At 41.8% G+C, this 11,226-nt stretch overlaps 1 protein-coding gene across 1 annotated transcript; it reads right to left on the bottom strand.

The window, feature by feature from the left end:
• Window positions 1–470: 470 nt before the first annotated feature.
• T265_14245 (hypothetical protein) lies at window positions 471–10,459 on the bottom strand (the record flags this gene model as incomplete). Its single annotated transcript, XM_009172737.1, has 3 exons — window positions 471–711; window positions 2,854–2,988; window positions 10,410–10,459. Coding segments are annotated over 3 exons (426 nt in total), but the record flags the coding sequence as incomplete, so codon positions are not given.
• Window positions 10,460–11,226: the final 767 nt, after the last annotated feature.

Raw genomic sequence — 11,226 nt, 5'->3', positions numbered from 1 at the left:
CAAGGTGTGGCGGATGTGATGAACATGACTGATACTCTATTCGTTGCTCTATTCATTATTCTCTTGTTTTAATATTCCATATGCTGTTCATATTTGCCAATTCGAATACATACGTGCTGGTTGTTACGCTGCGCTGATTTCTGGATTTCTAGTTCGTCTGGTTATACCGATATAAGTTCGAAACTTAATTCTCACAGTACACTTTGTGATTGAAAAACTTTTTTGATTTGATAGTGAAGTACAAATGATAAAATCAGGCCATAAGCCAACATAACTTCACTGCCACAAACTCCTTGCCTATCTAATTTTACTTGACCATTGTCTGCGTTTTCCACAGAATATTGAGTCACTCGAACTGAATTGATTTTGCGAAAACAATTACGCGATGAGGCCTTTCTATGAAGGCGAAAATACTGTGATATTTGCAGACCTTTACTAATCAGATAAAGTGATTTTGAAATACAACCTACCTTTAAAATGTACTGTTCTCCGGTGAGCCTCAGTACTCCAGATTTGTATTCAAACGCCAAGTGAGGAAGCGTCGGTATCCGATCACATTCAACGTATCGATACACTCCCTCGTGCCTCATTTCGCCAAAAACGCGAGTCAAACCCGTCAAGTGGCGGTCGTGTACAATCATGAACTGGGTGGATGTTATTGGCTCACCCAATACGGGTCCATCGAATACCACAACGTCTCCTAATTTCACACTGAAATGAAGGATAGTGAGTCAGATTCCAGTTTGGTGTATGTCATATTGAAACATGAAGTTCTTGTGTAACTGTTTATACGCAGAGCTACGGCTCCTAAACTTTTTCCAGCTTGTTCTGAGAGACCTTGCATCCTTGGTGCCAATGATCTTTGGATCAACAGACCCTCCGACGCAAGTGCCCAGCACATGGGGGTGCTTCAGTCTGAAAATTGCCTCGAGTTTCAAGCTGTGAGTTAACTTTTTTGTAGACAATACAATGTGACCTAATCGGTATTGCCTGACTGCGGGTTGTGAGTAATCTTCACTTGCTAACCGATTCAACTAGGAAGAACCTCGTTTTATTCTTCTAGGTGGGAACTAAAGGCAGCGTGCTCGCTGAACCTTGTTCTTTTGTGAGGCGGAATGATACCAGTGCAACGGCGGATACTACTGATGGGGCGCGCGAGTAGTATGGTCTCTCGTTAATCCGCTTCGCATCTCTTGAAACATGAGATCTTTTGTGGAATTTGTAGAGTCGCTTTGTAGCATTCGCTTGCATTTAAGTAAAAGTCAATAAATATCCAGGAAAAATCAGGAATACGCGTTCAAGTAGAAGATGGATATTCAGTTTTTGTAAACAGTATGAATACGAGATGTTCCCTGTCCAATGGTCTGTAGTTGTTCAGTTGGTGTCTCCTAAGAAACGACTCCGCAGCGAAGGTCTTCTTCCTTTTTTACAGTACGCCGGCAATCAAAATTGACCCTTCTTCGTCCGCAGCCACACTTGGTTCCTTGCAAAAATTATGTTGAGCATCAACTTACTCGCGGTAGTTATGCTTACTTGCTAGTCCTCTTGATCTCATCGGTAAGTGTTTTGCTGGGTATTACTACTTGCTTGTGTTGCCGGGTATCTAGACGGACTCTGTCGGTTTCCTTGTGCAATGTCCACGAGAAAACAGTCACAAATGCTAAGCGTGCGACCAGTCCTCTTGAGACAGAACAATGGCCTAACCGGGACAAAACACCTTGTACGAGAGACGAATGCATTCACCGGAACGCTAATTTAAGTAATGAAAATATGAAACACGTTGTAAACTGCAAAGTGTCGTAGATGATCTTTGAATCAACTCATTGATTGTGGGACGGCTTCATCCAGTGGGAATTCACAAAGATAGCCAGCTGGCAAACTTCAATCACCTTTTTCGGCTCTTGACTTGATCAGTTTTAGCTGTCTGTCAGATACCTCCAGAAGAGAATTTAGTAAATTATCAGGTGGGTTCTCTTCCACCGCCTAACATACTAAAGTTTCCTTGTTTGCGACCCGAGCTTTTGCTTACTGAACGTGGAATTCGAGCAATGCCAATGTGTTCTTTGATCCTCTCGTGCGTATCTATTGTCTCACCAGGCACCAGCTCGGTCAACTACCCCGATATCTCTGAACCTATCTTATGCTGTGGTGAACTAATTTGTCGGTGGTCTGTTCGCTGAACTGGGCAGTTGGAGTACCTTTTACCAAGGTCCCATGGGTAGAGCCACGCAGTGAAACAATTTGACCGAAAGCGTTGGACAAATGTCGAGTCAGAATTAACAGTAAGCAAAGAATTCCCCTGGTCTTCGGTGGACGACATTCAACTTGTTTCTTAAGTCACCAAATTCATTTTGCAGAAAACCCAACAGGAGAGCCAGTGTTCTTTGAATTTTGTTTTTTCCTGGCTTATCAAGTGCAAGTACGTTGCGAAATTTCACTGGTTGAGGGATGTGGCTTGTCAGAAACCAGAAAATGCAAGTACGTTGCGAAATTTCACTGTTTGAGGGATGTAGCTTGTCAGAAACCAGAAACAAGTCCATTGCATCACCAAAATGGGACCACAACCTGTATCACTCGAGGACGCAGAATAACAATGGATAGTCACAATAAATCGTTTACAAATGCTATTCCCATTGATCTTAAATGTGAACTGATATGCCAGATAATGTTAAACAGCTCGTAATGTCCAACAGCTCGTAACATGTCACTTTGTTTTACTGCACTGTCTAATTTTTTTTAACGCAGAATGATTGCACAATCAGGTGAGTGACTTGGAAAGTGGACAGCGTATCCCTCTTCCTACAGCAACGTTATCCAAGCATGTGGAAAAAAGCAAACACAGTTTCAACTCACCGAATAAATTCAATTAACCATCTTGGCCGCGGATAAAAGGGAAAATAGTGCATTGGTTCGACAAATCCGGAAACTGGTGAGCTCCCAAAATGAAGCTCTGCAATTGGCCCTTCTTCCTGGACATCAATGTCGTTCCTGGAATAAACGGTAATGACCTAGTTATCAAAGGCATGGATACAAGGAATCGAGTAGGCAGTTGATACATTAAGCCTGGGTTGGTAATTTCCTCTCAGCGACCCAAGACTGTCCGAGTAGTGGGGAGCATTTGAGGTCCCAACATTGGTGCCCTTGCCGCAGTTCCAGCGAGTGCAAGCCAAATGACCGGAATGCCTCATAGAGTTGTTTTACCTTCGTTAAGGGGACACCTAGAAATTTCTTCGCCTAGTAGAACCCACATAATCTCAAGGGGAAGTGGAACAACGGATCACTAAATTTCCGATGGAGTGTAAACCGTACCTTGGTGAATTTGAGACACGAATTATTTTTGCAGTTTAAGTGGCTAATTCGCAGAGTGACAGACAGTCTTTGGACACAAGATCCACGTGACTGGTAATGTGTTCTGCAAATAGCAGATTAATGACGTTTTTGAATATACAAGGAGAGCGGTGAAATCCGTTTCGTCTGACATGCACCGTTCATGGTTACGAAAGGGGATGGAGGGAGTTCACGTGGAACTCGGCTTCAAAATGCATATTTGTGCTGACTGGATAACTTAACCCAAATTTAAAAAAGAACGTTATGTTAAATGACTTCAAACGAGTGTTCACCGGGAGGCAGGACAATATAGTGTCTACGGATATCAACTGCATGATATTGTGTAATATACTGGTTGAAAATGGTAAAACTTTACGTACCCAACGAACGAAAGCCAAAATATCTCATAGTAATAGGGGTAGGTCGTAGTAACTCTGTCCAGCAGGGTATGAGAAACATCTGGCGATAATGTCTTTGTACTCAGACCGATAATGCCATCGATTCCCGGGAGAACAACAATGTTTTTCACCTGCTCACACACCAGCCCGAATTCCATTAGACCAAGCCAACGACCGCCAAACTTAAATAGGTTGAGTGTTGAATGAAGCGCAGAACAAACGTACGTAAACGTAGTCAGCAAATAGTTGAACCTTGACTTGACCCGTGTGATAATTGCGTCCAAAGTGTCTATTTTGAGACTGAACCGTATGGGAAATGTCTTTGTTGAATTTGCGAGCTTTCCGCCAGTGAACGGCGTTGCAGCCGGATGAAGAAAGCATGATTAGATCAGAAGCGACATCAAGGAGCACGACAAATCGTTGCGGTGGAATTCCAACCTCGATTTCTCCAGTAAGAGGTTTCTGTTTTTAATTCGTATACGTACACGTGTACCACTTACGTGGATGCCCGAATAAGTTAGGGCTTCATCCAAACCAACGGTTGGGTAGTACAGTTCCACTCTGTCCGTATTGCGGGAAAGTGTTCAGTTTTCAACTTACTTGAATGTCAAACTATGATGTATTTGGCAGAGGCAAAACCAAAGTGCCAAACGATTCATCTTTAATGGCGTAGAGGGTAGAAAGTGTGTTTTATGCAGCGAATTTGTGTGTGAGTTTTTTCTGACCCAAAATAGCCAAGAAACTCGTCCCGTTCAGCCAACCAAGACGTACGTGCAGCTAGCGTGTGCAATTTACAACCCGTCTTGTTCTATTACTTATAACCATGCTAACCAATCTTCATTATTCAGCCATGCCGTTCCCCTTGTTTTTATTGCAAGGGATTCGTGCAAACTTACGAACTGAGCCAACGCATTCGAAATTAGCATATTATAAAGTGCTATCAAATCGAACTTACTTGGATGTAAGCGTTTAATTATTAATGGAGGTCCTTCTCAAAAACCAATAGCACAATGCGAGGCACGTGGGTTGAGTACAACTTATCTCGGTATTGGTGTGCTACCAATGACACCTAACTCTTAACGTAAGCATAGTCAAGACAACAACTGCACGACGAAAATCCATCTCTGAGACAATTTAGGCTGTAATTTTAATCCCGGACGTTGACGGTTTTGAAAAGCCAACGTATTTTTCCCAAAAAAGGGCTAATTTTCCCAAGGCGACGCCCCTAAACTAACGAAAGAAGGCTTTTTAAAGTGAAAAGAGGAACTTTCGGCGAGTAAAATTAAGCAACACGAAGACTCCGTCTTTCTGCCATTCATTGCAAAGGTATGGAACAGTGATTCCTCTCGGAATAGACATGTGTTCATAGTTCAGGGGGGAATATTGGCACTCAACCACACAAACTGTAGAATAACGGATGGTTTTTAAACGTGGTGCGTCATAATTCTCCAAAGCGAGCAGACCACTCGGGAATAGCTCAGTGCTGCAATGCAACCCCGATTATTTGGACTGGCGCAAAATGCTTGGTAGGAGCGGCTTTGTGAGGCAAAAGTCAACTCGCCTTCTAAATGTGATCTTCTGGAAGCGAGGTGATTTTGTTCAATTTTTCAATGCCTACCCGCCGAAAACGATGGTGACACAATAATTTCCTGCTGGGATAGTTGTGCAGCTTTGGTTATCCACCCCCAACTTGATGAAGTGCTGTTGGAGAACTTCGTGAAGTACTGACGTGATGATGTGCCTAGTATTTACGCGTCCAGGTTATTCAGAAGCGAGACGGCAGTGACCCCTTTCTTCCTGATATAGTTGAGGATCAAAATGTTGAGGTATGTACATTTCTATCATGTAACATAAGCACCTATTTCTGCTCGCCAGTTCGATTTCGACAGTCAAATTTATCGGCAGAGTTTGGTATGGGCCTTCCTTTGGGCCTATTTTTGGCAGATTCTTTCGTGATCATATCCGGAACCCAAAATTTAAACGAGCTGAGTCCACGCTTCGAATTGTAGAACATTTCTTGCTTGTTTGACACAGATTGACTTGACTTTATGTGAAACGGAAGTGGGCCGGCTAAAGACTTCCTGTCCATCTTTTCAGTTGAACGCTTGGTGTAATTATTGATTAGTAGGTGATACTTATCTGGAGACATCTCAAATCACTGATAAATGTTCTTAATTGTAACCTAGCCATATTCAGGTTTGTACTGGAACTCGTTCAGTCATCGAAATTCGATCCCTCTTCAAACAGGCCTCGGTCAGAATCTCATCTTCAGCTTTAGTTTTCTCGTGATTGATGATTCAGAATAAACTAGAATAGTGTATCATCTTGGAATGTACATTGATGAAATCTACAAAACTTCATTTTTCGCCTAGTGATGTGCTCTGCTTAGACAAAAAATAAATGAATTTCTTTTTGGGTGACTCCGGAGAAAAGCGCATTTTGCCTTCATATTTTATGCGTACAGAAAATTTTCAAGCGTCCACTAGAGATATTCAGGGCGGTTTTGAGAAAAGAACTTTAATGCTAATATCCACTATGAGCTAGATAAGCAGTGGGCTGTTAGAACTTGAAAAATATATTGACCACTAAAGAGTGCTATAAAAAGCTTTTATGGGGTAAACATCTCAAGGATTACTACCCTATATCACGGATGCCTAATTTTTTAGCTCCGCGCAAGCTGATGCATCCATTCGTAACGACGCTTCCGAAGGATATTCTTGGGCAACCGGGTGTAGATATTACAAGGCTCGCTCCCACGGATGATCAGGTGTGTATGAAGTCCTTATTCAAATGTGGATACTCTATAGTTTCTACCGTTGTGTGTATTCTCCCAGCAAGATTTACCCTTCAAGTAGTCTGGTCCTAAATGTTGCTGACTTTGGCGTTTCGTCGTTGCTGAACTTTGTATTTTTAGCATATCTGCCTAGTATTTACGCGTCCAGGTTATTCAGAAGCGAGACGGCAGTGACCCCTTTCTTCCTGATACAGTTGGGGATCAAAATGTTTAGGTATGTACATTTCTATCATGTAACATAAGCACCTATTTCTGCTCGCCAGTTCGATTTCGACAGTCAAATTTATCGGCAGAGTTTGGTATGGGCCTTCCTTTGGGCCTATTTTTGGCAGATTCTTTCATGATCATATCCGGAACCCAAAATTTAAACGAGCTGAGTCCACGCTTCGAATTGTAGAACATTTCTTGCTTGTTTGACACAGATTGACTTGACTTTATGTGAAACGGAAGTAGGCCGGCTAAAGACTTCCTGTCCATCTTTTCAGTTGAATGCTTGGTGTAATTATTGATTAGTAGGTGATACTTATCTGGAGACATCTCAAATCACTGATAAATGTTCTTAACTGTAACCTAGCCATATTCAGGTTTGTACTGGAACTCGTTCAGTCATCGAAATTCGATCCCTCTTCAAACAGGCCTCGGTCAGAATCTCATCTTCAGCTTTAGTTTTCTCGTGATTGATGATTCAGAATAAACTAGAATAGTGTATCATCTTGGAATGTACATTGATGAAATCTACAAAACTTCATTTTTCGCCTAGTGATGTGCTCTGCTTAGACAAAAAATAAATGAATTTCTTTTTGGGTGACTCCGGAGAAAAGCGCATTTTGCCTTCATATTTTATGCGTACAGAAAATTTTCAAGCGTCCACTAGAGATATTCAGGGCGGTTTTGAGAAAAGAACTTTAATGCTAATATCCACTATGAGCTAGATAAGCAGTGGGCTGTTAGAACTTGAAAAATATATTGACCACTAAAGAGTGCTATAAAAAGCTTTTATGGGGTAAACATCTCAAGGATTACTACCCTATATCACGGATGCCTAATTTTTTAGCTCCGCGCAAGCTGATGCATCCATTCGTAACGACGCTTCCGAAGGATATTCTTGGGCAACCGGATTTTATGGGGTAAACATCTCAAGGATTACAACTCTATATCACGGATGCCTAATTTTTTAGTTCCGCGCAAGCTGATGCATCCATTCCGCTTCCGAAGGATATTCTTGGGCAACCGGGTGTAGATATTACAAGGCTCGCTCCCACGGATGATCAGGTGTGTATGAAGTCCTTATTCAAATGTGGATACTCTATAGTTTCTACCGTTGTGTGTATTCTCCCAGCAAGATTTACCCTTCAAGTAGTCTGGTCCTAAATGTTGCTGACTTTGGCGTTTCGTCGTTGCTGAACTTTGTATTTTTAGCATATCTTGGATCTCACGTCTCTGGTTGTTTGTGAAAACCAAGTCCAGATTCTCGACTTTGTGCTTAAACTTCAATATTATTACTTCACAAGTTTGTTTATTATAGAAATTGGGCGCTCACTGAGATCAGAGGTACTCTAGGATCTAGAGTTAAGACCAAGCTGATGTTAACTGCAGGGACTTTCAGGCCCCACAGTAACCTGAATCACTGAGTAAACCAATCAAAGCATATCTGGGATCTCACGTCTCTGGTTGTTTGTGAAAACCAAGTCCAGATTCTCGACTTTGTGCTTAAACTTCAATATTATTACTTCACAAGTTTGTTTATCATAGAAATTGGGCGCTCACTGAGATCAGAGGTACTCTAGGATCTGGAGTTAAGACCAAGCTGATGTTAACTGCAGGGACTTTCAGGCCCCACAGTAACCTGAATCACTGAGTAAGCCAATCAAGGGAATAAACTCACACCAAAATGCAAGAAGAAAACGGCCGAATCACAACGGAACAACTGCACACATAACTGCGAACTGAATGCGCCCAACGAACCAACTAGACACAGGAAATTGAGACCGCGTCAGATCCACAAAAGAACAATCAAACAATGCAAAGACCGTTTCCAGAAATACCAGATACTGTTTAGAAGCTGCATAATCACAGGCAGAAGAGGAGGAATTCACCCACTCAATCCAAAACTGACGATATCACTTCGATTGGTGATGAAAAATCTGCAATCCAGCTACCAAGCGCGGTGACCAGACCAACCACCAAACTTTCAGAAGGAAATGTTTGATCAACTCCACACTGCGCACTCCACTTTCAGAAACCTCTAAGTGTGAGCGTTTCAACAGAATATCAATACTCATATTTTTCCGGGAAGGTTTTGGCGAAACATCCGAAATCGTTCCAGGCTCTCATTTGACCGCTTTACTGTAGGTCCAAGTCAAAGCCTCGTACTTCATTGTTCTTCGGCTTTCCTCTCAAATCCGATACTCTCACGGCATTCACCGTGTTTCCAAACGTTCCAACAATTTTTCATTGAACAACAAACCGGCTTTACACTCCAGAGAGTAGAAAATAAGGTGGCTTTTCATCATCCCCTTCCTTGGATCCTAACAAGCGCAAAAACTGAGGAAATTTGCCTTTCTAGGAATATTTTCTGACCTCCAGCATCTGAATAGTTCTTAACACACCTATATATTTGTAGATGCGGTTTCGTGGAATGTAATAGGGTTTTGCTCAAATTCCATAGTTTGGTCGGTAGATACATTCTAGAAACACTCTTCTGGTTACCAGTCTAATGTCTGCATCAACCAGTTGACCTTTCTGGCTTCATCAATTAACTTTGTGGTACAAACGTTTGGAAATAAAACACTCTATGAGCCATCTGGTGCTGACTCACTGGCCTGTGTTACCAGAATTCAACTCCCTCTTGGGTATTTTCTATGATTGTCATCATAACTCTTACGGGTTAGTTCCATTTTTGGTATACACATACCAGATTTTGTCTCTGTGATCAGCGACCCTTACCAAAGTCTCAATCCACGTCTTTCGCATCTAAAATCCAAGTAAAGGTTTTCTAACCAAAACTTTCTTCTGAAAAAGTAAATAACGCCAAAACGGCCCTGTGTAGACGAAGGCCACTCTGGAATTTTTATTTTTTGCTCTCGGTGCGTCGCACTGTACCAAATGGATATTTGCTCTTTCGGAAGTATTTGCACAATGGAATGGAATTTTCGAGAGCTATCACGTATCCCTGATGGACCAAAGCAATCGAAACCTGAATACAGAGTAGCAATTCAAACGTTGGAGCCCCATTTATTCATTCCGGGGTCTTAACGATGATGGAAAATTATTTCCGCCGTAGGTATGATTGCTTCAGAGGACATTGAAATTTGGTGAGCTGCAAGTATATGAACGAAGATGAGAATAGGTTTTGGTTTGAGCACATACGCAACAAAATGCAACATTCCAGCGTAAAGTGTTTTACTCCACTCCTAAAGGTTTCGCAGCTAAGAGCATTGTGCAGCCAATGGGCCCCGGAAGGCTTTTAGTTGAACCTCGTTCCTTCCAGTTGATTAATGCGCCGACTCTTCATGTACAAGCTAGACACGTAGCAAATTATTCCTTCAAAATTCCTCCACTAAGCGCTGTTGCAATCCAGAAGTTCCAAATGCTATGCTTATCCTGATTTGGATGAGTCTTACTCGAAGTACTAAGAGCCTAATGTGAGCCTAGCAATCACATTATTCGTATTAAAGTTTGTAGATCAGTCGTGCGAGATATTCAAAAGTTATTTCAAATGAATTCCCATATCTTTGCGTTTAAAAATCTGGAATTAACTGAACACCTCCCCGAAGAGTTCACAGGTGAATGTGACTTCCATAAAAACTCGATAAAAATCCACTTGGTAAGAGATGTGGCTCAAACTGGTCACCAGGTGTAGAATAGAGGTGTCAAAAAAATCCACGCACGTCACCGTCTTTTGTTTCACAACCGCAGGATTACGCCAGTATACATTCATTGTGCATGACGATTATACCGGTGTGACGGCGATACTACTAGTGGGAGTGGAATCGGAGTAGTATGTTTTCGCCTAAATCCGATTTGCGTCTCTTCAAAAGTGAGATTTATTGCGGAATTTGTGGTGTAGCATTTGTAAACTGCTCCTTTTCATGCTTAGCATTGTCTTCCTTTTCCCCATCAATATCAGTCACATCACTGTACAAAAGTTTGTTATACTGAAATACAACCGCTACCACCCGCTTTTTGGGTCCAACGTGACTTTGAAACTTTTGCTCAGTGATTGTTGTCGTGACCATCGGTTGGCTATAAGTGACTGCTACTAACACTAAACATGAACAAACATTTTAGCTACAAACACTGGACTTATATATTCACACTTGTGGATTAATATTCCGATCACCGGAGATCTGGAATAACAGGAAGATAGAGCTTTTCTTGGTGTGGTGGTTCAACGGAATACGGAACTACGGAATCTCCTATTTTGAACTGTCAGTCAAAGATTTACTTGGTTTTATCCTTGTGACTTTGTATCTGGCTTACATTGGTAATTTGTTCTGTTCGCTAGAGACTCCATAAGGCCGTTAACCACCACAGTAGAGTCGCTTTGTAGCATTCGCTTGCAATTGTGTACCAGTCAATGGATATCCAGAAAAGTTCAGAAAGACGCGTTCAAGTAGAAGATGGATATTTAGTTTTGGTAAACAAGATTCATATGAGAGTTTTGCTTCCCTTTTCAATAGTCTGTAACTGTTCAGTTGACATTTT

This window comes from Opisthorchis viverrini (genome assembly GCF_000715545.1).
Source record: "Opisthorchis viverrini unplaced genomic scaffold opera_v5_166, whole genome shotgun sequence".
Classification (NCBI taxonomy): Eukaryota; Metazoa; Platyhelminthes; class Trematoda; order Opisthorchiida; family Opisthorchiidae; genus Opisthorchis; species Opisthorchis viverrini.
The sequence above is the reverse complement of the archived record's forward strand: the minus strand, read 5'-3'. Positions and strand labels throughout refer to the sequence as shown.